At 36.2% G+C, this 27,031-nt stretch overlaps 2 protein-coding genes across 2 annotated transcripts; one reads left to right on the forward strand and one right to left on the reverse strand.

Moving 5' to 3' along the window:
• Nucleotides 1-2,825: 2,825 nt before the first annotated feature.
• LOC113331926 lies at nucleotides 2,826-3,497 on the forward strand. Its single transcript, XM_026578562.1, has 2 exons — nucleotides 2,826-3,027; nucleotides 3,133-3,497. The coding sequence occupies exons 1-2, from the start codon at nucleotides 2,826-2,828 to the stop codon at nucleotides 3,495-3,497; spliced, it is 567 nt and encodes a 188-aa protein (XP_026434347.1).
• An 11,332-nt stretch (nucleotides 3,498-14,829) lies between these two features.
• LOC113331927 lies at nucleotides 14,830-17,009 on the reverse strand. The gene is made up of 7 exons (XM_026578563.1): nucleotides 16,774-17,009; nucleotides 16,550-16,670; nucleotides 16,378-16,442; nucleotides 16,209-16,269; nucleotides 16,011-16,113; nucleotides 15,843-15,922; nucleotides 14,830-14,904 (listed from the first exon to the last, which is right to left on the reverse strand). Exons 1-7 carry the CDS (start codon nucleotides 17,007-17,009, stop codon nucleotides 14,830-14,832), a joined length of 741 nt encoding a protein of 246 aa, XP_026434348.1.
• Nucleotides 17,010-27,031: the final 10,022 nt, after the last annotated feature.

Genomic DNA, 27,031 nt, shown 5'->3' on the forward strand with positions numbered 1-27,031 from the left:
CTTGATCATGGACTAATGGTTAACAATTTATATTATATTCAATGTGTTCCTTCTCATATCAATACTTCATGTGCTTTCTCATCTACTTTAAGTGCATCTTCTAAAACTTGGCATGACATACTAGGTCATCCATCTAGTATGATCCTACAGAAATTGCATTCTTCTAAACAAATTTCTTTATCATCACCTCAGTCCCATGCCTTGTGTCATCCTTGTCAGCTTGCTAAAAGCAAGAAGTTTCCTTTTCAACTTTCATCTACTCATGCTGATAAACCTCTTTTATTAATCCAGTGTGGTGTTTGGGGTCTAACTGTTCCATCCTTGAATGGTTATAAGTATTATATTATTTTTGTAGATGATTTCATTGGATTTATAAGTCTTTCTTAACTGTTATTGTTGAACCAAAGACCTTTAAGACAACCATTAAGGATCCTAAATGGCAAGTGTCCATGAAAGATGAGTACACTGCATTGAGGAACAATGATACATGGGACTATGTTCCACCTGAGCCACATATGTATATTTTGGGTTCAGAATGGGTTTGTAAGGTTAAACAGAAGACATATGGTACTATAGATAGATATAGATCAAGATTAGTTGCCAAATGGTATAATCAGCAAGATGGGATAAATTATAATGAGACTTTTAGTCCTGTAGTTAAATGCACTACTGTTAGAGTTGTATTATGTATGTCACTTACATATAATTGGCAAGTTAGACAATTAAATGTCAGCAATGCATTTTTACATGCTTTTTGGATGAAGATGTTTATATGGCACAACCACGGTTTATTAATCCAGATTATCCTTCAGATTATGTTTGTCATTTGAAGAATAACTTATGTATGGATTGAAACAAGCTCCCAGAGCTTGATTTCATAGATTCAACACTTTTCTTATATCTTGTGGGTTTAAAAAGTCTATTTCATACCATTCCGTGTTTGTTTATGTCTCTAAAAAGGGTATGGTGGTTCTCTTGTTGTATGTGGATGACATCTTGTTAACAAGGAGTTTCCCTACAATGTTGAATAATTTGATATTGTGTCTGAAGAAAGAGTTTGCTATGAAAAAATTGGGTGAATTAGGATATTTTCTTGGTTTGGAGGCAGTGAGAACTATAGATTCTATCATATTAACTTAAAAGAAGTATACTCTAGAGTTGTTAGACACGGAAAGAATGCTGCACTCACCCACATATATGCACTTACAACTTGTTAAGAAGATTAAGGTATTTGAAAGACACTATTGGCATGGGTATTACTCTAACAAAGGGAAGTTTTTGTCAGTTAAAGTACCTTTGTCAGAGTAATACCTTTGAACAATGTGCATTAAACAACCTGGGTATTACTCCGACAAGAGGAATACTTTGTTGTTTAATGCAATTTCTGAAAAATGCAACAATACCTTTCAAATACCTTTGTTTAACAACTGTCTTATCTTTTAGCTGACTTACATATTCAGTTGGATGGTCCTGCTTTACTTTTATGTGATAATACTAGTGCTCTGTCACTGGCTACTAACCCAGTTTTTCATGCCATGACAAAGCACATAGAAATACAATATCACACAGTTAGAGAATTGGTGGAGGAAAAATTTCTTCAACTACAACATATTGCATCTGAAAATCAGTTGGCAGATCTCTTCACTGAAGGTTTATGTTCTCCAACTTTTACCAGGTTATTAAATCAGTTGCTCGGTATCTCTGTTTCATCATCAATTACTTCAACAACTTCTTTCGTTCAGATAACTTCAGCAGATGATTAGTTTTTTGTTTTTGTTTAGTACATTGTTCTGTAATGTTTAGCTTCTCAATTGATACTGTGTTAGCCAGTGTCACGTTGAAGGGGTTGTATTAGACAATGTACTTGTGTCATTAGTATGTGTGAAAATATAATGTACTTGTGTTAGAAATCTGTGTATAGTAGGTCAATATTTTTCAATGATTGACTTGACTTTTATTACAGTTTTATGTTTTCCTATGTCTCAATAATTTCCTATTTAAGGCATTGTAATAATTCTTGTAGTGTTATGGGGCATATGTCCCATGGATGTGCGGTCCATTAGTATACTAGGGTTTTCCCCTTTACTCTTGTATAAATAGAATGATATACCTATGTAATGGGGTCCCCCTCTCTAGTTAATGAAAAGTTCTTCTCTCTTTTCTCTGTTTCTTATTCTTACTTCAACTCATTATAATCACGAGCTCTACCCTGCTAAAAGGATTTTTTTTATTCTAATCATACGTTCATAGTGCAATCTCGGAAATCCCATCTCACTACATTCCGTCGGTACCTCTGTCTTTTTTTGTTTTTCTCCAATCCAACATCAAAATAAAGCTCTCTTGGATTTTGGTACTACTGTTTTGTTCTTTTCTGCTTTTAATCTTTCGGAAAAATGAGCAAGACGGAATCAATCCGACAAGAATTTGGATTGTTGAACACATATGGACTTGAGTATCGCCGTTGGATGACTGATGTGGAGATCGATTTTATAGCAAAAGAATGCACTCACACCATCAAACCCTCTACTGACAAAGATGGTGTCTCCGCAACTGAAAAAGAAAAGTTCGAAGCCCTCCGATATTTAAAGAAACATATTGATCCTAATCTCCTTTGGGGATACCAACACATAAAGTGTCCTAAAGAACCGTGAGATGCACTAGCAAGCCGTTTTGGGAACATTGAGGATTCCCTTCTCCCACAGTTGAATGAATAGTGGAATGACATCCGGTTTCTTGATTATGTGAAGGTAGGTGATTTCCAGAAAGACATGCTTAAGCTACAAGAACGACTTAACTTCTGTGGGATAAAAATCACAGATAAAGACATGATTCAAAAGACATTGTCTACTTTCACTTTGTCATCTGTTATTCTAGCAAACCAATACCGCATAGAGGTTGATAATAATAGAAGAACAATTTTTATCAAGTTGATCAACTTATTGTGGGTGGCCGAAAGGCACAATGAAGTTCTAGTAAACAACAATGCTAGAGCCCCAGGGAAGAAGAAAATTCCCGAGGCTAACCATGGCAAGGATAACAAAGGAAAACACCCCAAATAAAAGAGGGTTAAAAATGTTGATTCATATTCTCATGCTCCATACTCACGTGGGGATAATAACCCACGTGGAATAGGAAAAAAGGGTCATCGTGAAAGGGGCCATAGGCGTGGAGGGCATTCAAATACCTGGTCTAGAGATGTTAATTCTGGACCTAGTGGTAGGGGCAACACTGTTGAAAAAACATATAAGAACCCCACACCTAAGAAGGTCGAGAATGGAAATGCACCTTGTTACATGTGTGGAGTCTCCGTACATTGGTACCAGCAATGCAAGGATAGTGCCAAAGTAGCATCCAGCTACAAAAAGTACCGGGAATCTATAGATCAAGAAGCTCACTGTGTGGAAGAACATGATCATGCCCCAGATGTCAACTTCACCATTTCAGACTTCCAGGGCAACAAGAACCATGCCCTAATGGAAACATCTGATTTTGGTTGATTACTGTTTTGTTTCGGTTATCCTCTAATATTAAACATTTGTTTATTTTCTTAGTTTTATGGTTTAAAAGACTTTGGTTTAAATATTTCTTTTGATGACTTAAACTATGTTAAGTAGTCTTAAATTATCGTTTTTTTTTGTTGATGGATCAGTAGTTTTTAATTTTTATGGGTATTCATTATGCTTTGGATTTAATTTTTATTTTGAAAATCTATTGTATGATTGAATGGTGTGACCGAATTCTCTGAAGTACATGAGATAAATTGTTCGGATTTTATGACAGTACCATTTATTTGTAGAGATGTCGTCTCCAGAAGAGATTGAGTGCCTAGCTGATAATGGCACCACACACACTATTTTAAGAAATATGCAATTATTTGCTGACTTAATTCCTTATAAATCCTCTGTGACTACGATGATTAGATCATCGTAAGTGATCATTGGGCGAGGTAATGCTCAATTTTTATTGCCAAATGGCACAATGATTAAAGTCACAGAAGCTCTATATGCACTAAGAGATAATCGTACCTTGTTGAGCTTCAAAGATATCCGTGCAAATGGTTATCATTTGGAAACTCACTGTGAAAATGGAATTGAATATATAAATATTAGGTATATTTTGATTTTGGGTCACATAAAAGTGACCAGAATTGCGTTTGGGTCATGAAACCATCTTGACCGTTAGTTAATTATTTACTTTTTAAAATTATATTAAATTTATCTAACACAGTTAGTCGTTGTTAACACAATCAGCACCACATGTCGGTAGTAGATTGAATTTTGTTAAAATCTTCCGAAGAAAATTTAATAGTTCACTCAAACATAATCATCCAGGCTCATCACATAGACCAGACCACCATTTTCACCTCCGTTGACACATTTACCATCGTCACCATTTTCATGCTCCTCGATACTTGAATCTTTTTTAGAAAATAAATCAGATCCAACAATTGATTGATTATTTGTTGAAGATTAGTTTTCACATATACCATCTTCACCATTTTCATGCTCCTCACCTTTTAATCAGATCCATCAAATTAGTTAAACCCACACAAAATTAAAATTGCTGACGATACAAGATTTAGGAAGACGAACATGAAAAACCCTTTCTCCTGTTTTTTTTGAAGATTGTGATGGTTAGGAAGAAGAACATGAAAAATACTGGAACTTGACGTTCCGGTTTCTTCAATGGATTTTTTTTAATTTGAATTTTTGTTGAACTTTTGGTATGAATTGAATACCATACATGAAATCGGATGCTATGCGGTAACGATTTTCGTACATATTTGATTTTCTTTTTGATTGTTTTTGCAAAAAAGGAAACCTAATTTGTTCTTTGATCATCTGGTCTGAATTTTTTTATGTTCGATAACAACTCAGAAAATATTGAAATTGAAAAGGCGATCTTTCACCATGTTTGTTTACTCCTGACTCATCTGAGTCGTCTGGATCTGAATCATCTGGATCTGAGTGAAATCACCTGACTCATATGGATCTGAGTCGATATGTTTGTTTTGAGTCAGATCTGACTCATCTGACTCGGAAATAAGTGAGTCAGTGGTTTGGTCCCATGAGTCAGGGGTATTTTGTTACCTGACTCAAATGAGTCCGAGTCAGGGGTTATGTCTGAGTCAGAGGTCGAGTCAGATCTGACTCAAAATGGAAAACAAACGGTCTGACTGCTGACTCGGTCAGAGTCAGGGGTTGACTCAGATTCAGACGCCGAGTCAGCTGCAAACAAACAAGTTCTTTGTTTGGTGATTCTAGGTTCTATCTTAGTTAGAGGATTTTTGTATCAAGACGTGGTAGGGGTAAAGTTACAGGGTAGGGGTGGGGCGGTAGTGAGGAAGAAGAAGATGAAAGGAAAATAAGTCATCCTAACCGTAAGGTTTTTAGGGGCGGCAAAGTTAGTAAATAATTTCAAATTCAAGTTTTAGTTAGTCATTTGCACTATTATCAACTTCTTTAACTGCCAACATGGTCAATGACGGCCTCGTGACCCAAATTCTAATTAAAATTTTGGCGTGACCCGAACGCAACTCTTCTCACTTTTATGTGACCCAAAGTCAAAATAACCCTAAATATTATCTCTAATAAATGCGGAAGAAAATGCATTTTAGAGAAGTTAATGAGTCACTCTAGTGGTTTGTACACTACTACTATTCGGATTATCGAATTACATGTTGTTACCAACGATGAACTGTTGAACAGTGTCTTATACAAGCTTTGGCACGATCGCTTGGGGCACCTAGGTCGTGATATGATGATCCATGTTTTAAAGAACTCACACGGACATCCTTTCTTTCGAGTGAAAATTAAAATGGGACAAAAGACAATTACAATGCAAAGTAACAACATCTTCCAGCCACTGTCATCTAAAGCAATAGATACACAACCCCTCTCTCATTCTACTTCGTGGACTTTGTCAAAAGCACACCACTCATTTTTCAAATCTTGTTCTTTAGGAAAGACAGGAGCGAGACCATCCTATGTTAAAGATACAAAACAAAACATTCCATTTTTACAAAGAATACAAGGTGATATTTGTGGACCTATACATCCAGAGTGCAGACCATTCACCTATTTTATGGTTCTGGTAGATGCTTCGACCAGTTGGTCACACGTTGCATTATTGTCCACAAGAAATGCTGCCTTTGTAAAGCTCCTAGCACAAATTGTACATTTGAGGGTTCACCACCCCGATTATCCAATCAAGTCTACCAGACTTGATAATGCTGGAGAATTTACATCTAAAGGATTTGATGATTTCTATATGTCTTTCGGAATTGACGTAAAGCACCCTGTAACCCACGTACACACTCAAAATGGTCTCGCAGAAGCTACCATCAAAAGGTTACAAATGATAGCTAGGGCATTGGTTATGCGTTCCAACCTGCCTATTACTGCCTGGGGGTACGCCATATTGCATGCAGCATTACTTATTCGCTTTAGACCCACCATTAGCCAACCATTTTCTGCTTACCAGTTGGTAACTGGATATGAGCATGATATTTCACATTTACGCATTTTTGGTTGTGATGGGTCACCAAAGACGATTACGTATTTATATTGGATATGAATCCCCAACAATTATCCGCTATTTGTAACCTTTGACAGGCAATCTCTTTACTGCTAGATTTGCGGACTGTAACTTTGATGAGACAACCTTCCCGTCGTTAGGGGAGGTATGAAAAAGGATTTCCTAAGGGAACAACATGAACTGTCGTGCTTTGTCCCCACTTTGTATCATCTTGATCCCCGCACCTCACAATGTGAAAGTGAAGTGAAAAGAATTATTGATCTTCAGAATGTGGCAAACTCAATGCCTGATGCATTCACTGATATTGCTAAAGTGACGAGATAACACATACCAGCTGCAAAGTACCTGCAAGGTTAGAAATCCCTAATACGGGAAAAGGCACCCTATATAGAGGTGTCAAACCTACACTTGGTGGAAGTTTGGCTGAGGCCGTGGCCCCCCAAAGTAAAAGGGGAAGACCACCTAGTTCGATGGGTACTCACCCAAGGAAGAAAAGAGTGAGTAAAGCACAACCCGATCCATTTATCATTAATAAAGATAATCCCTCTCATGAAATTGTATCTGATTATAGTTATGTCCATGAATCAATCCTGGAGGACGCTCCGATGTTTAAAATGATTCCGGAGAACATAGAAATCTCTATGAATTATGAGAGTGCATACGTGTTGATGGAACGATCCTCCACGCAGATTGAAGAAGCATTTGCATACACTGTTGCTCAAGAGATCATTGAGCACGATGACATCAAACCACACTCTATTGCAGAATGTCAAAAAAGAGCAGACTGGCCTAAATGGGAAGTTACAATCCAGGAAGAATTAAATTCACTGGCAAAAAGACGGGTATTTGGTGCGGTAGTGCTAACCCCACTAGGTGTAAAGCCCGTAGGACATAAATGGGTATTTTTCATAAAGCGTAATGAGAAGAATGAAGTCTTAAGGTATAAGGCTCGCCTTGTGGCGCAAGGTTTCTCACAACGCCTTGGAATTGATTATAAGGAAACATACTCTCCCGTAATGGACGTCATAACGTTCCGCTACTTAGTTAGCTTGGTGGTTTCAGAAGGACTTGAAATGCAACTTATGGATGTGGTTACATCATATCTCTATGGGGATATTGATTCAGAGATATACATGAAAGTGCCCGATGGCCGTCCATTTCCCGAATCAAGTAACTCTAAACCACGGAGTGCGTTTCCAATTAAGTTGAAACGCTCACTTTACGGATAAAAGAAATCTGGGTGGATGTGGTATACCCATATAAGTGATTATTTGATTGGGTAGGGATATACGAATAATGAGTTATGCCCCTGCGTATTTATAAAGAAAACGAGTTCCGGATTTGCAATTATAGTTGTTTATGTTGATGATATGAACGTAATAGGTACTCTTGATGAAATAAGAGAAACCGTAAGCTATCTGAAATCTGAATGTGAGATGAAAGATCTTGGGAAAACCCGTTTTGTTTAGGAATTGAACTAGAATACCGAGCCTGTGGAATATTAATCCACCAGTCTGCATATGTCCATAAGATATACTCAGGCAATTCAATATGGATAAGGTGCACCCTGCTAGCACTCCCATGATTGGTCGAAGTTTAGATGTACAAAAGGATCCATTTCGTCCCAAGGAAGATCACGAAGAGGTGTTGGGAGATAAAATTCCCTACCAAAGTGCAATAGGCGCATTATTGTACTTAGCGCAATGTACTCGACGTGATATATCATTCTTACTGAACTTGTTAGCTAGATACAGCTCAGCGCCAACGCAACGTCATTGGAATGGTATAAAGAATGTTTTCAGATACCTAAAAGGAACTATTGACATGGGTTTATTTTATCCCTATGAATAAGTAAGAAGGAATACTAATGTAAATGCAAATCCATACACTGAAACCCCAAACAATGTTTTGGTTGGTTTTGCTGATGCTGGGTACCTCTCCGACCCACATAAAGGTCGATCACAAACTGGTTATGTGTTTACTATTGGAAACACAACAATATCTTGGAGATCGACCAAGAAGACACTTGTGGCTACCTCCACGAACTACTCTGAAATCATCGCCTTACACGAGGAGTTTCGTGAGTGTATATGGTTAAGGTCTATCATTACACACATTCGAGGGACATCTGGTATGAGTTCTACCACTGATGAGCCAACTTGCATTTATGAGGATAATGCAGCTTGCATCGAACATATGAAGCAAGGGTACATTAAGGGTAATAATACGAAACACATATCACCAAAGTCTTTTACAATCAACAACAACAGTCTCTTCTGAAAATTCAAGTCAGTCAAGTAAAATTTGATGAGAATGTGGCAGACCTATTTACTAAGTCATTTCCTAAATCAACTTTTGAAAAGCATGTCAAAGGTATCAGACTAAGAAAATTGTCCGAACTTCCTTGATTGCAATCAGGGGGAGATGTCGACATCAGGGGGAGTATCTAATGATATAATGTGGACATCAGGGGGAGTGCATGTTGAACTCTTTTTCCCTTCACCGACTTTATTTTGTCCCAATGGGTTTTGTTACTCGGCAAGGTTTTTAATGAGGCAACAACAACACTAGGTTTATGACTCCCTGATTGAGATTATCTTTATCCCACATGGTTTTTATATTTTAGGTTTTTCTAAAGAGAATTGGCCAGCTTTATCAACACGTTGTACTCTTTTCCCTTCGTCAAGGTTTTGTCCCATTGGGTTTTTCTTGCCAAGGTTTTAATGAGGCAACACATTTGAAGTTCCGCTTTTGAACCGCACAAGGGGGAGTGTTATAGGGCCTATGGCCCATGGATGTGCGCTCCATTAGTATACTAGGGTTTTTCCCTTTATTATTGTATTAATAGAATGTTATATCTATGTAATGGGGTCCCCCTCTCTAGTTAATGAAAAGTTCTTCTCTATTTTCTCTCTTTCTTATTCTCACTTTGTGAGTAGGGAAAAACGATTTGCTGGCTTTTACGGAATTGAAGAGTCGACCGTGTGGAGACTCCTTGAACCGAGCGAAATGTTGAACCTTACACAGATGCACTGCAATAAGGGAGTGCTTTAAGTTCGAGAGATCAATCTGTAAGACCCAGACCTAAACCAAGAACAATGGCCGTTCCAGAGTCAATTCGGTCACCAGAGAGGATGGGTTGATCTGTAGGAGGGAAGCTGAGAAATACGTGAGATCAATGGTGATCTGAGATTGTAGGTGTGTTGTGAACTCAGCGTGAAAATGATCTGAATGATTGAATTTTGCTCAATTGAGAGTAATTTCTGTGAGTTCGTGTAGACGAAAGATTGTCTGTATGAACTTTGATGAGAAATTGCTCGTCTTGGCGAATGTTGTTTGAGTGTTCGAAAACTTCTATCCCTTTCGATCAGGATTCAGAGAAATTTTATAATGCTGTAGTTGAAAACACCATGATCCCATTAAGTGTGATAGTTGCTGGAATCAGAGAGTGGGAAATGGGGAAATCGTGTTAAAACCAATTACTCATCGTGCGGAGACTTGGTTAACTTTCCACCAACTACTTTGCTGACTCTTCCAACTGATTGCACGACTTGCTCACATTCTCATCGTGGGTGAACACACGTGTCGTAGACCGCCAGACCAAAACCCTAGTTAGTATCCCCCCATGTGACACGATTGAAATCTCGTGATTGTGGAGTCAGTTTCTGACTTTATGGGACGATGAGTCCATGTATTGTTGAGTTGAACATGATTAGCAAATGTTTCGAAACTCATGAATTTAATGTGTCTGCTGAGACGAGGTATCATCATAACCTAAGACGAGCAAAACTGTGTTGCTAAATTGTTGAATATTGATAGTTGAACCAATATTCTTTGATTTGAGCAAATATTGCTAGTCTGAGCGAATATTGCCAATTGAGTAAATATTGCTGGTTCGAGCGAATATTGCTAGTTCGAGCAAATATTGCTAGTTTGAACAAATATTGTTCTTTTGATGAATTGTTGGTAGCTGGACCAAATAAAATATTAATTTAAGTTACTGACTGCTGAGTCGAGCAAAATAAATACGAATGTTAATCATGGAATCAGCATAAAATTATCAGAGTGTTCGAATCTGCTCAGAATCACGTTTCTGCAGAGTTCTGGATTCAAAACCCTAATTTTACTGAGATGATGATTTACTGCAAATCACATAGGACCGGCTACATTGGATGACGGGTTCACCATATAACGCCCAAATGCTCGAATGAGCAAAAATACCAAAGTCTCTTGAGGACCAGTTGGTGAAAGAATGATTAAATGTTGATTTAATCATTTACTGAAATAATGCTCGTGTGAGCGACAAATCATAAAACCTGATGTAGAAAGTATGAGGGACCGACCAAGAAGTCATGAGACTGGCTCTTGGTGGTCGTGGGACCAGTAGACGGTCGTTTGAGTGAACTTCCAATTGTTTGGAAAGAGTTCGGACCTAATATGAGCAACTGAGCAAATTAGGTTAAAATCATTAAAACATGCGGGACCAGCTGTTTGCAAGCCTCAGGATCACCCTTGGTCGGTCAAGAGGATGTGCCCGTGTCACCATGATGTCCGTGCTTCAGTCCTGAGAATTTTGATATTTCCTGGTGCACGTTTGAGCAACATTTGGAAAAAATATGAAAAATCCATGGTTTTGCTGAAACTGGGAAAAATACATGAGATGATGAAAATAATAAATAAACAAGGAATCACAAGTTATGGGACCGGCCACGGCTAGGGCATGGCCGGCCAGCTGACACGTGGTCCCACGTGCTTTTCCTAGTTTTATGTGATTTTATGTATTTTTCTCTGATTTAAGGGAAATTCCATGAAACTGGAGAGTTTGGCGAAATTAGGGAACTTCCATGAGATGAGAGACATAAATTAAAATAAAAAATCGGGAATGGGAGTGTGGGACCGGCAATGGCCGTGGCATGGCCGGCCGGCCAATGGGCGCGGGTCCCAAGGCACTCTTCCCAATTTTATGTAATTTTGATGATTTTAGATAACTTTCATAAAATCAAAGGGATTTGTCGAAAACCAAGATATTTTGTTGAAATCAGGGAGTTTACATGAAATCAGGAAACAAAATACCAAATAATAATAAAATAATGGGCGTGTGGGACCGACTAGGGCATGGCCGGCCGGCTAGAGCCCGGTCTCACAAGTTTTCCTAATTTTTTTAATATTTTCCATGATTTTAGAGAAAATACATGAAATTAGGTAATTTTAGGGAAAATTCATAAAATCAAGAAATTTTCATAATTTGAGAACGAATAATAAAATAATGGGACGTGATGTGTGGGACCGGCCACGGCCAAGACATGGCCGGCTCGTGCTCGGTCCCGCGACACCTTTCCCTAATTTTATTATTTTTAATAAAATCATGTGATTTAGATAATTTCTTTGAAATAAAGGAAATTTGCTCGAACAAGAGGATTTTCATGAGATCGTGAAGATAGTAAAAATATGATAAAATATAAAATTGGGCGCGGGACTAGTCACGACATGACTGGCCGGCTGGTGAGCCTAGTCCCCTGGCGCTTTTGCTTAATATTTTATTATTATTATTTTCCCTTCCTATTTTGCATAGGTTCCTCGTTGGTTCGTATTTTTGAAATGCTCGTTCGTGCATTCAAAATGCTGGTATGTGCATTATCCGCTAATTACACTTGCACCATTTTTGTCAGTGCTTATTCGATGCTCAGATGCATGTTTCGTTGAATATTTATTACTAACCTGTGGAATTCTACTGGGAAGAACCACAGATTGAAGTAACGAAATATAACGAGGAATCGTAGAATATTGCTGGATATTCAGGCGATTGATTGACGACTCGTAGAATATTGCTGGATATTCAGGCGATGGCTCGTAGAATATTGCTGGATATTCAGACGATTTAAGATAATTAATTGCTGGCTCTATACTAGAAGGGCTTCCTGTCTAGGAGCATTAATTATCTGAGGGTTGAGCAATATGAACTTGCTGGAGTGTCATATTCCTCTTGCATAATCGGGGAAAACTTGGTTACATCCCGAAGACGTTGTCGCTCTATACTAGCAGACATGTTGTCTAGGAGCCGCCCAGTCTTTCGATTCTATACAGTATGAGATGTGCCGTGGCCTCAGCTGAGAGACTACACATCTTCATCTTCCCTGAGAGACTTTCTATATCAGAGATGGCATGAGCTTTCATGCATAGAGACATGAGTCACGATACTCATCCGATTGCCGGATCCAGAGTAATTACTGAAATTGCTCAGTATTCATGAGATGTGTCGTGGCCTCAACTGAGAGACTACACATCTACATGTACTCTGAGAGACGACCTTCTCAGTCAGAGATTTTATGGCATGAGCTTTCATGCTTTGATGAGAATGAGCCTCAATACTCATCCGGTTGCCGAATCTGGAGTATAGTTTTATAATTCTACCCTTTGTCCAAAATCCACCATCTACACACTTCAAATTATAGAACTATGGTTTTGATCAATAATATTACAGTTCTCTCAGATCCTCTGATTTTAGAAGGTCTCTTCGAGGATGTGAAGATTCAAGTGATACCTTATCCAAAATTAATTGGGTAGTTTCACATTTGCTTTTTATAAAATTTAAAGCTCTAAAACGCCTAACCAATTATACTCTTACAAGTAGGCATACAATTCTACTAAAGCATATTTGTTGTTGGAGATGATTTTCTTAAATTTGTTAAAATTAAGGAAAATTTCATTAAACATCAAAAGCACATTGAGGATCCATTGGAGATACTTTAGAAAAGAGTTAGTTCAGTTCCCGATTTTTTTTCCAATATCTGCGAATCATCTTTCCAAAAACGGAGGGAGTAGCTGAACTTAAACATGGACCTGGATTTTTTTTTTATTTTTTATCATCTTGACGGTGTTTCAAAGTCCGACTAATCTACATTCGCTTCCGAGAGAGGTTTGATACGACGTCTCACTTATTAAATAATACGCTCAGATTTAATCTTCGATCGCCAAGTTAAATTAAATTAAGCAGTTGCTAAAATTAAATTAAGCAGTTGCTAAATTTATATGGTAAATATCCCATAGTATATGACTTTACCATATAGTGCATATATATACACTTTTAGCATTTCCACTGCCGTCACAGTATAGTATTTACCAAATAATCGCATGACTGTGGATGCTCTTAACCTGTTGTAAACTGTATGTCACAGCAATTTTGTTATCCAGCTCACTAGTTCTGTCTTTGTAAGAGTTGTATAAATACTCTGTAATCATGCTTGGGTCACAAACAACAACAAAGAAAAACATAAATAGACATAAATTGAACATGGAGGAAAACATCATCTTAGTCTTTAACTCACCCGGGGGATAAACAGTAAACATGAAATAAAAGGGAAAACAAATCATCTTAGTCTTCAACGGTCCCAAGGGGGAATATACATTGTGTCGCAGTAAAACATGAAATACCTGAAAATCACCCTTGACAAACCTAATAATCATCTTAGTATTTTCCCAAGATGTTTCCTCTTGTTGTTTTACTTTTGCAGTTGTTACCCTCGTACTTCTTCTTATTGACTGCAATTTTTTCTTCTGTGCGGTTTTATATTTTTATGCAGTTGGGAGCTGCCTAAGAGTCGGTAAATTAGGGATCTCTGCATCTTGGTTTGCAGCTAAGCAGGAAGATGTTTCAGAAGAGGATCATGTCAAGGGTGAAGATCGGTGAATTTTTGGCTCACTTTGTATAACCTAAATTAAGACATGGGAAAATTGGGAAACTGTCCCATATTTCAATGTCCCGTTGGGAAAACACAAAATTGGTTAAAAAGACCAAAATCAACAATTTCTGGGTGAAATGGACAGTTAGATTTTGATACTGTTTAAATGGACAAAAATGTAAAAATAGGCAGGATGTAACCAGTTTCATCGTGCCCATTTTCAAATATTTTTTCTTATTTTTAATTTACACGGGATGTATCCAGTTTCATCCTTGCTATTTTTTAAATTTAAGCTAGGATGAAACCAGTTTCATCATTACTATTTTTTTTTGGCCATTTCACCCAAACTATTTTTTACTCGTCCATTTAAACCGTGATTTAAAAATATTTGGACAAATGACCCATTTTCCGTTGGACAAGTGACCCATTTTCCGTTGGGAAATGCACCATGAAAAAAAATTTATGGGAAAATGCCCCACCGTCACTTTTTCCGTCCAAATAGTCTTCTCTTCTCCCTTGATACGGTTTTGATCTCAATGCAAAAGATGAGACCGTCTTCTCTTCTCCTTCGGTCCTTCTTCCTACCCCATTCATCCTTCATGTTCATCTTCAATTAACATGGAAGAACTTCAATCTCATCTTCATCTTCCATCCATCTTCCATCACCAACAAGATAATACCCATTACACTTAACCCCAAAAAACAAAAATCAGAATAACCAAATTACAAACTCAAATTACTTCCATCCATGATCCATCACAAACCAGAAAAATCGAATTTCATATCGTCAAATTTCAGTCACTCCCCGAGACCCTTATGCATCTAAAGTAGAACTGAGTTTCATGTATTTACGATTTTTCACAACTCATATGGTTTTGATTCTTCATCTTTCAATGACTTACTTCAACGGTTCTTCAAATTTTTGACAGCAAAACTCTTCTATTTGTCTCCTTGGTAGATCAAGTAGAACTAATCAACATGAGTTAAACACAAAACTTTAATTTTCACTCAACCTCACCATTAAATTCTCACTGCAACTGTTTCTCACTGTCTCTGGTTTTTCTTGATTTGATTAAATGTCGTTGGAGAGTAGGAGGTATGGAGAATAAGGGGAATATTAATCTTCAGCCGTCCGTCATTCAAGACTGGCACGTGGCGAAATCCTGTGAACGGGCATATGTCCTTTTTTCGCACATGTAACATCACATGTGGAAAGATAAACCAGTTAACAGAGTTTGGACGGAAATGTGACGGTGGGGTATTTTCTCATAAAAAAAATTCATGGGGCATTTTCCCAACGGGGCATCGAAATATGGGACATTTTCCCAATTATCCCAAACATCTTACTGAATATATTCAACTTTTCCAGTGGAGGCACTCCAGCAGCATAATGGCGCAAGGACATAAGTAAACATCTTTTTTTTTGAGAAGTCTCTACAGCAGATTATTAAAAAAGAAAGAAAAAAAACATCAAAGATCAAACAAAAGTGTACTAGACTTTGGCAGACTTAGGCAAGGAAGAAGAATGAAGACTAGGTTAAGCATTCCAAATGTCGCCAAGGCTCATAATAGTTGTTCTTGCTATAGATTTAAGGGTTTGTAGAAACCAGAAATTTAGAGACAAACCAGAATTTTAGCGGCATTCTCTGTCACACGTACTTCATCTTTACACACACTAAATGAATCGGTCAGCTTAATACACGAGCCTACAAGGAAGCCAAATAAGTGGCAATCAAAGACTAGTTATGAGTGTAAGCAAACCACCAATCAGCAATATATAGCATAATAACCCACCACTGAGTTCAACAGGCATGCCTAATTCCTTCAGTTTGGGACACAAGTCCATTGCACTTGAACGGGGACGTAAAGGCAGATCATCATTTTTCTCAAATACCAGCTGAAACAAAGATAATTCCAAGGAACAAATGGTGAGAAAAGTATTAACACACTTGTCCAACTACACAAGCACCTAAGAAAATAGCTTTTCCTGACCGGTTCCATTGGTGTCTGGCCTAGCTTTACGAAGTCGTATTCTCTATATTCCTCAAACTTCCTGCAAAATTGAATACCATGGAAATTAAAGAAAGTAGTATCATCTCTGGTTTGTCAAAGCGCAAATTTCCTAATAACAACATTCTAATGACCCAAACTTCAACCCTACCTGAGTACCTCATCTTTGGTTTTATCAGTTAAAAGAACACCAACATCATCGTAACCACTAAGCATCTGGAAAGTTAAAAAGGCCCAACTAATAAGGATAGAGTAATAAAACTTAAAAAGCTGTCTAAAGTGGAGAAAATGCACTATTCCAATTGGTATTTTTTTGTTCGTACACTTCCAATTTTATGGAGACCAGGTCGCAATTCTTTAGTTTTATATCCTCCGTCTCCAGGTTTGAGTTCAGGATTGAGCTCAGCTTCTGAGACCAGTCCAACAATCCTTGACAAAGATCCTCTACGTCCAAAATAAACCATGCAACACAATTATTAGTTTAAATTGCAGTAGCACATAGAGATAAACATAGAATTTTATTGAATGTAATAATCATTATCAATACTTGTAGGAATTGCCGTCGTTGAGAGATTTGATGAACTTCTTGTAATCGGGGCTTTGATGTTTTGCATAAGCGAAAGTGAAAACACAGATGCTACTGTATCTTTCAATATCCGATTTAAAAGATTTCTTATTTAACGGGTTGTTCTTAAAGTACGTCCCCATCTCTCTGGCTTGAATGGTTTCCCTCTTTTTGGCTTCGCGCCTTTGATTCTCAAGCAGTGGCGCTTCTTGTTCCATCAAAATTACCTTTCATTCTTCCTCCAGTTTTTTTTTGTCTTTCTAGCCGGAAGTTCTTAATTTCAGCCTTATATTCTTGTGGAACAATTGCTGAATTATGCCTGCAAACAATCACAAAAAACAAACAAAACATTGTTATGGCTGAGTCCCGGACTAGGTCGCTTTCTTTAAGACGTTTCGCGGCTCTGCCCAAGATTGTGCAAGCAGTTCTTCAATGACGCGTCGTTCCCAGGATAAAACAGCCGAGATCAATCTCTTACACAATCACTCTTGCACGGTGAGAGGATGTGAAATTTCTACACTTCATTCTTGCTCAGAAACTCATTTAGAAAAATAAGAGATGTTCACACACTTATTTTCCTTTCTCTAAAATTCATTTCTTTTGTAAACTCAAGTCATAAAAAAAAGAAAAACTGTCTCACTAAAAAAAGATTTCAACAACTCTCCAAGTTCTTTTTAACACCAAAACATAAAAGAAAAATCTCTCTTTTATTATTTTTCCAACCAAAAATCTGATTTATAGTCAAGAGTTTCATAACAATTAAATGTTCATGAAAAATGTTATTATGGTTGAGTTAACACCATTAAAAACCACAAAATGAAACACTCAAAGTTATAATGGTGTAGTCAATACCATTAAAACTAAAAATATGAAACGGTCAAATTAATTATAACAAAAATTAATTTCTTTCAATAAAGGCTATAAAAAACATATTGATTGGGAATAAATTTATGTTTTGAAAATATATTCCCAACAATCCCCCACTTATATTTTTAAAACATTGAGCAAGAACGTACAGAGTTGTGCATAAGCAAAGGTGTCTCGCGACTTGAACCTTTACGTAGTGTTAATAGGCTCTCTTAAAATCTGACCATAGAGTGAACATAAGTCTTGAACTCTAGGAGATAAAAAGATTACTCAACACACACGACTATACTAGTGTAAAGTCTAAAGCCAGCACATTACGGCCCTGCGCTTGTATCCCAGTTTAATGAATGATCTAGAGAACTGCCCATATTCTCATAGAAAGCGGCCACACTTTCACATTCATATAGGTGAGTCTATCAAGAGTACTCCTGAATGTACCCCACTCTAAATAGAGATATAAACATCATTAAGAGTTTAAAATTTTAAAATTAAAAATTAAACTCAACCTTTACTCGTTTCAGGATGTCATGCCGTGGGATGAATTCTTCAAAAGCATGATTCTCGCATCTCCATATCATCCATGACTTCGTCTAGTCCCTTTGAACCAATTTCTAGGTTGGGTATCCACCATAAATGACTCAATCTCAATGGGCATAAACCTCATCCCTAAGATGTATTCACATCTTCTTATCAATCCTTTCGTCAAAGGACTAATGGGAACTATTTCCAGACATTATATAATCCATTCTCATAATATCAACTATTATAGTTGTCGTTGCATGCATTCTCAATTCTTGCAATAGTCGCGTACTATCACATTGGATTAATATGTCTATTCCCCTATGTTTTAGAGGATCGAATCGCTTCATCCCTTAAAGGATTCAACTGAAAGGATGTCCAATCAGCTTCGCAATATCCTTAAAGGATTGCAATAACCATTTAGATAGGGTATTTTTATTTATAAGGAGTGTTTGAAACACCTCATAACTTTCTCAAAATTTTACCAATTTTCCATACTAGGATTGGTAAATCCGAATATAAAACCCCCACTACATAAGTAATATATTAAACCCCACTACACAAAAAAAATACTTATATATAGTCAATCACGTAGCAAAGAAACATATTGATCTACCATACTCATGTCTAGTGCTATGAAACACAATCTCAAAAGCATTAGCATTAAACCAAATGAGTGAAAACTTATTTACAGTCAGGCTATATATATTTATCTCTATTTAAGATTCTATTTTCATTGAAATGAAAATTGATCTAAAGAAAGAAAAAATTCATTTCAAAAATATACACCATCTTCACTCATGTCTTTCATGTCAAATAGCAAACTAAGCATGTTCTTAATTTCATTTTCATCCTATAAGTTAGAATAAAAATTCAAAAAATCACGTATGCATAGAAAACAAAGAGTATTGTGCATTTCACTTTCATCAATTCTGAAATCATTCGAATGAATCAAGTAAACAATTTTTATTTTATAAATTATTTTAACTGTTTTTCAGAATATAAAGGATAACTTATCTAACTTATATGATTATTTTATTGTAGAAACTACACAGTTTTCCATGCTTGGTTTACATAGATTCTCATCCTTAATTTACACAAAAGTATATATTTCTACTTATGACTATAACAAATCATACATTGTAGAAACAATATCAACAATACAATCATGTAAGTTATTTAACGACATGAATGCAAGTGTTAAACAATTTTCTGTTTGCTTCTAAAAACAATAGGCTCACGAATTTATTTTTCCAAAGATTAAAATTGTAAGAACAAAGTTACTTTCTATGAGAAGTTATCTTCAAAATTATAAGCAACAAAATATCCATGACTACAATTTAGTCTCACTATATATGCTTTTCTAGGTTCATTCTTAGTGAATTACTTGTCACCTTCATTTTTCTAGTTCCTCTAATTTAAATCAAAGTTGGTAAAACATATATGGAACCCCCACTATTTTTTTTGACTCAAACAAGAATTTCAAAACAATATCCAAAGATCCCAACAATTGTGAAAAAACCAATAAATCAATGATCTAAACCCAAAACGTTTTGCACAACAATTTATTTGGAAGCAACATTGCCTAATTCACTACTCAAAAATCATATTTGATATCAAGACAAGTTACTCGAAACATCTTTATAAAATTCTCAAATACCTTATTTCATCCAATATCATTGCAAGCTGCGTAAGTTTGAAAATGGACATGATTTTAGAGTTAGGTAAGATTACATACATGTTACTCAAAAAATTACCAAGTTTATAAGAAAATATAACATGCTCATATTCATCACTAACTCACTGATTTCTTAAAAAGCATGACAAAATCTCATATTTCAAATATTCAAAATTCAATTTATGTTATGATAAAATTGCAATATTATGCTCAAACATTTTATCCATAACATATCATTTGTAGTATTGCATTGATCAAATTCAACAAATTTCTAATCTCAATCTTGTAACTAACAAGATATGGGGAAACTAGATTCTTTCTCATTTCGGAAGTATGAATATTTTTAATTCGTTCTTCTCGAGTAAACTTCGAGACCATACCAATACCGAAAATCCTAGAGATGTAAGTATATCTCAACACCAATTTCTTTCAAAAATTCCATTCAAATTTTGAACCATAACCTATCAAAACTAACATGGTGTAAAACACCAATATATCCCAGCCTCTCACTGTATCCACAATTCACATTAACTAAGCTTGAAAAGCGTTGTTAATAACATTTGATATCCTTGCAATGCCGTGCAGGAATATCTCATAATCATTGTTATGTTCATTTCTTAGTGAGAGTTGATATTCACAATTTTTTTGACTAGGTTTATAATTATTTCGGTTTTGGTTTCATATCAAATTTCCATCTCATAAGTTCCAAACTTATATGAGTCACATGTTTATTGTCATACACAATAATTCTCAATATCTTGTTTCCCTAAAGTTTATTCTAAGATTGAACAATCAATTTATTCAATTTAGAATGCCATTATTTGATCACAACAATAACTACAAATAGTTCATCAAACATACCTCAATTGCTTTTAAAGCTCAATTGGTTATAAACCATTGTCCATTCTTTTCCAACCAACAAAGAAATCAGCAACCCCATTGCTCCTCACATCGATTAATCTCCCGTAATTTTTATTTCATTGGAAAATAAAAACTTGCTCAAGTAAGTGAATTTTCACCTGTCACAATCATGTACACGTGAGCATTTCAAACCAAAAAATAAGTAACTATGCACTTACATAATTACTTGAAAATCAAATGAAACATATCACTTCAAGTTTCTCTTAAGTTTCAAACAAATATTCAAAGTTATATAGTTATAACATCATACATATAGTTATAACTTTCTATGAGGCATTTTATCAAACATATGTGTAGCACTAGTTTGATTGCTAACAATAATCTTCCTTTTTTTCATTACCAAAACAAGAGTATGAAGTATAAAATCAAAAGCATGATTTTTAATGTAGTTTTTTACATCTCTAATCTCAAGTATCACGTCTACTATTTTTGACAAGCATACATAACGATTTTGAAATCACCAAATCTATCAAACTAAATATCTAATTAGGAAATTTCAAAATGGGCTTTGAAGATAAGTTCCTGGACTACAAGTTTCGTGTGACACACGGATTCAAATTTTCTACACAAAGATAAGGAAAAGTTGATTTAATCAGGACAAATTTTCTGCCCGTCAGAATTTTTCAGATACGTTATGCAGTTTTCTAAAATACTTTAAAAATAGTTTTTGAACTCCAAAAATTCTGAAATTTGACGTGGCTTATCCTCGTGATGTCTAATATATCCAGATAAAATTTCTAGACCAAATTAATTTCGTTAAAGAGATGCACATAAAACTCTATAACCTGCCAAAAAAAAAGTTTGCGTATCTTCAACAATATTTTGAATATGCTAAAAACTCATGAAAAGACATCAACCATTTTATAATCCTAGTCCATAACATAAAATTAATTCTAGGTATCAGGTTACCTAAAATATCAAGCATCATTTTCAATCGTCAAAGAAAAATTATACCGATTATAATTCTATAAAACAAATTTAACAATGATACTTATCGCGTTTGAGCAATTGTTTTCTTTTGATATCCAAGGCAGAATAAATCGTCTTAAAATTGTTGGAACAATTGTTGAATTATGCCTGCAAACAATCACAAAAAACAAACAAAACATTGTTATGGTTGAGTCGCGGACTAGGTCGCTTTCTTTAAGACGTTTCGCGGCTCTGCCCAAGATTGTGCAAGCAGTTCTTCAATGGCGCGTCTTCCCCAGGATAAAACAACCGATATCAATCTCTTACACAATCACTCTTGCACGGTGAGAGGATGTGAAACTTCTACACTTCATTCTTGCTCAGAAACTCATTTAGAAAAATAAGAGATGTTCACACTTAGTTTCCTTTCTCTAAAATTCATTTCTTTTGTAAACTCAAGTCATAAAAAAAGAAAAACTCTCTCACTAAAAAAAGATCTCAACAACTCTCCAAGTTATTTTTAACACCAAAACGTAAAAGAAAAATCTCTCTTTTATTATTTTTCCAACCAAAAATCTAATTTATAGTCAAGAGTTTCAAAGCAATTAAATGTTCATGAAAAATGTTATTATGGTTGAGTTAACACTATTAAAAACCACAAAATGAAACTCTCAAAGTTATAATGGTGTAGTTAACACCATTAAAACTAAAAATATGAAACGGTCAAATTAATTATAACAAAAATTAATTTTTTTCAATAAAGGCTATAAAAAACATATTGATTGGGAATAAATTTATGTTTTGAAAATATATTCCCAACATATTCTTCCCAAGCTAAAGAAGAAAGTCAAAAAAATCCAACAAAGGAATCAGAGTTTAAGGTAAACAAAAACAGAGACAAACAAAGCAGAATGATTGTTGAGATTTAATTGATAATAGTCTCGAGTGTCTTACACATATTAGGGTCAAGAGTTTCCGGAAGACACAATCGCTCAAGAAAAACAGTCGTTTTTCTAGACATGAATAGAGAAAGATTTCAAGAATATGGAATTAAAACCTAAAAAAAATTGAGTAACCAAAATTAGAGAGTCCTCTTATGGTTCTCTTCTGTCCTCTTCCTCTGCTCATATGTCAGTATCGGAGCAGGTTCTCGAATGGATCTGAGAGTACTGTCGTGTTTACGCTTGTTGTCTGAAGTCGTCGTCATCTTGTTTATTGCTTCACTCACTCTGATCTTCCTCTCCTCCCTTGTGAGAAAAACTCCTCTTTCCCTTCATCTCCAAGAAGAAGAAAAAAAGTTCATATATATATATAGGTTATGGTTGTGTTTCGGGTCTTAAAAAGGAAAGGTTGGTTGGTGCATGCGGTGCGGGTTTTACCTTATTTAGAGCTAGCACTATGGTGGAGGGTATCCATTCCCTATCCCTCATATGTAGGGAAGGGATGGCACAAGGAAGCCAACCTTGCTATGGGGACATATCATCACTTCCCTACATGACACGGCTACTGAGTAGTCGTATAAATAGTGCCACACGGCTACTGAGTAGCCGTATTAGTCAACTCGTTGACTTGACCAATACGACAAATCAGTAGCCGTATCATATGGTTAAGTACTTAGAAGCGAGGTCGGGCTCCCCAGTTCTTCTTTTTCCTTCTTTTTATTCTCTATTTTTTTCCTCTCCACACCCCATTTCGATTTGAAGAGCCTCTGGTGCGATTAAAGAGATAATATTCAATGGGTTTGTCCCTTAATATACGGTGAAGCATTTGCATATTTCAATTTCGTGTTTCATCAACTAAATCGTCCAAGGTGAGTGTTTTAAATTTTAGGGTTTTAATTTAATTTCAGTTTGATTATAATTAAATTGGAGATGTTAGGTTCATTAAAAAGCTTCCTTGTATGTTGTTTGATCGTTTGACACATTGTTGATTGAATTTATGGTATATTATTAATTGAATCAAAGTGGTTGTTGTTTATGAATGATTGTTGACATAGATATGGTATTATTATTCATAATTTTTGATTGATGGATGATTAAATGAATAGGTATTATATCTAGGGCAGATTTTTGGTGGAGAGATTGTATTTGGATGGATAATTTAGGATTGAATTATTATTTTGTTTTTGTTTGATACATTATTTTGTACAATATATATGCATATGCATTGTGTAATTTTAGAATAAAATGGATTGTTTTGTGATGATTTTGTGTCCATTTTGTTAGAGCACTGCTCGGTCAAACTCGCATGCGTTGTTGTCTCAAGCATGTTTGTCAATGTTAGTGATCAAAACTATAAGTCTTGATTTCTAGTCTCTTATAGCTAAGCCTCGAACTAGGATAGTAAGTGTAGTTGAGCTCAAGGACTTCATGGAGATTCATCATACAAGTAGAAGATATACTCAAGGAACCGGTGGAACTTCTCGACAAAAAAGTATGTGGAGACTTGAACTTATCTGTCACTCAAAAGTCTATCTATTCTATCTCCTACTCTTTGAGAAAAAAGTCGTATGCTATATATATAGACTAGATCATACACATTTGGTATTTAGAGCCGAGTATACCTCGCCTATATATATCTCGAAATATGTGTCGGTAAACTTTTCGCTTCGACCAAGTTTATCTTTACCTAGTGACGAAAGTCATGAATGTTTCAATCACCTTGAAAATTGTTTTGACGAGAAATAGTGTAGCAACTATATAACGTCCTCTAAGAATGTTTCAATGATTGGAATGAGAGTTTAGATTACATAACCAATGGATTCCTTGAACTTTCGAACTTTGTTGATCAAGAGAACCGGAAGTATGGCAAGTGCCAAGTCCGCGACTCAGTCCGCGAACTGCCGAAGTTCTCAAACCCGAGAATTTCTGTTGGAGTTGACAAACTGCTTGCGTGAGCCAAGTCCACGAACCCAGTCTGCGAACCGGCGTTGTTCTCGAACCCGAGGATTTCTGCTGGAATTTGTAAACTCTATCCGGTGTCTTAAGTCCGCGAACCTAGTCTGCGAACTTGAGAAGGTTATATATCTAAAGATTATTTCTGAACTTAATCTTAAAAGACTAAGGAATGCATTTGCAAACCGTGGCTATTAAAGTTCATGAACTGATTCAAGTGAATCAAATCATCTCTGCTTCAATTGTGTCTTGTGTAGTTACATAATATTTCCTTGCAATTGAACAACTCTCTTAACTAGTTCATTTGAGTCAATTGAACTAGTTATGGTGAAGAAGAACATGGTTGGTATGAAACGCTCATATGGTTAACCTCTTTGGGTAGACTATTGTTTAACCAACAATGTACACGTTTGGGTGCGGTTAACAAACCTAGAAGCGTACAGTCATTTGTGTATGACAAGCTAAGTTTTCGATCTAATGGTTGAGAAATATTAGCTTGAATCTAAATTAGGTTTTCATCTAACGGTGAATATTGATTGCTTTGTAACTAAGGCAAAACCATGATTTGAAGACTATATAAAGGAGACATTTAGCATTGAGAAAACTAATCCCCACACATCCGTGTGATACTAGTTTCTCTGCTAGAGTCGATTCTCCTTTAACCTTTGGTTTTCTTCTTCTAAAACCAGGTTAATGACTTAAAGACTTCATTGGGATTGTGAAGCCAGACCGATACTACTTTTATCGTGGTTGTGTGATCTGATCTTGCATCTTCTATCGTCACAGTACAATCATGTTGATTGGCTTGAGATCGTGAGAGTTCTCCGATAGGCAAGATATAAAAAGTAATCACAAACACCTTCATCTCATCGTTTGTGATTCCACGACATCTTGTTTCGCTATCATACGATTAAGATTGTTGTGAGGTGATTGATTAATCTAGGCTGTTCTTCGGGAATATAAGACCGGATTATCAATTGGTTCCTGTTCACCTTGATTATTATCAAAAGACGGAATAAAAACTTTTAGGGTTTTTCTGTGGGAGACAGATTGATCCTTTGATAGACTTATCTGTGTGAGACAGATTTGTTTATTGTTAAAGCCTGCGATTTTGGGTCGTAGCAACTCTTAGTTGTGGGTGAGATCAGCTAAGGGAATCAAGTGCGCAGTATCCTGCTGGGATCAGAGGCGTAGGGAGTACAACTGTACCTTGGATCAGTGGGAGACTGATTGGGGGTTCAACTATAGTCCAGTCCGAAGTTAGCTTGGAGTAGGCTAGTGTCTGTAGCGGCTTAATACAGTGTGTATTCAATCTGGACTAGGTCCCGGGGTTTTCTGCATTTGCGGTTTCCTCGTTAACAAAATTCTGGTGTGTGGGTTATTTCTATTTCCGCATTATATTTTTTTATGTAATTGAAATAATACAGGTTGCGCGTTTGAATCAATCAATTGGAAATCCGACCTTTGGTTGTTGATTGATATTTATTGATCCTTGGACATTGGTCTTTGGTACCGTCCAAGTTATTCCTTGTGTTTGATTATAGAATCGCTGATTTCTATTAGCTTGAGTGAATCAAAACAAGAGAGAGATATTAACTCCTTGTGATTGAGTCTGACTGTCTAGTTGATTCTCTAGAAAGTGTTTCGGAGTTAGTCCATACAGATTGCTAAGCGAAATATTGGGTGGTGTTGTTAGACCCCCGCTTTTTCAATTGGTATCAGAGCAGGCAAACACGTTCAAGACCTTACAAGTCTGTGTTTGTAGCGATCTGACTCTCTGGACAGAGGTGTTATCTCTATTAACGTACCACCAGTCTTCGATGGCTCTAATTACTTATGGTGGAAAATTGCTATGCGAGCTTTTCTTCAAGCACGTGATTTTCAATCATGGGTATATGTTGTTAATGGATATGATGCTCCCGTTGTGGAAGTTGGAGATGTGAACGTTCCCAAACCTATTGGTGAATACACCCCTGCTGAGATAAATGTTGCAAAGCAAAATTCCAACGGTTTGAATGCTATCATACATGCCATTACCCCAAATCTTCAGCACCATGTGTTTAATTGCACTCGGTCTAAAGATGCTTGGGATATCTTAGAAACCGTATTCGAAGGTAACTCCAGTGAAAAGGAAGCTAGGCATCAAAACCTGAATTCCGATTGGGAGAACCTTCGTATGGCAGATGAAGATACGTTTGATGAGTTTAATCACAAAGTTTTTGAGATTGTTAATGCATCGTTTGCATTGGCTAAGACTATTCCTGAAAAGGACATTGTGATGAAAATTCTCAGATCGCTGCCATCTAGATACGAGTTTAAGAAGCAGGCCATCGTTGAGGGAAATAACCTTGATAATCTTTCCAGAAATACATTGGTTGGAAAGCTAAAGATCTTTGATCATGGGCATACATCCAAAATCGGAAAGGATGTTTCCCTTAAAGAACAAAGGAAC

Source organism: Papaver somniferum, unplaced genomic scaffold (assembly GCF_003573695.1).
Source record: "Papaver somniferum cultivar HN1 unplaced genomic scaffold, ASM357369v1 unplaced-scaffold_128, whole genome shotgun sequence".
NCBI classification, from domain to species: Eukaryota; Viridiplantae; Streptophyta; class Magnoliopsida; order Ranunculales; family Papaveraceae; genus Papaver; species Papaver somniferum.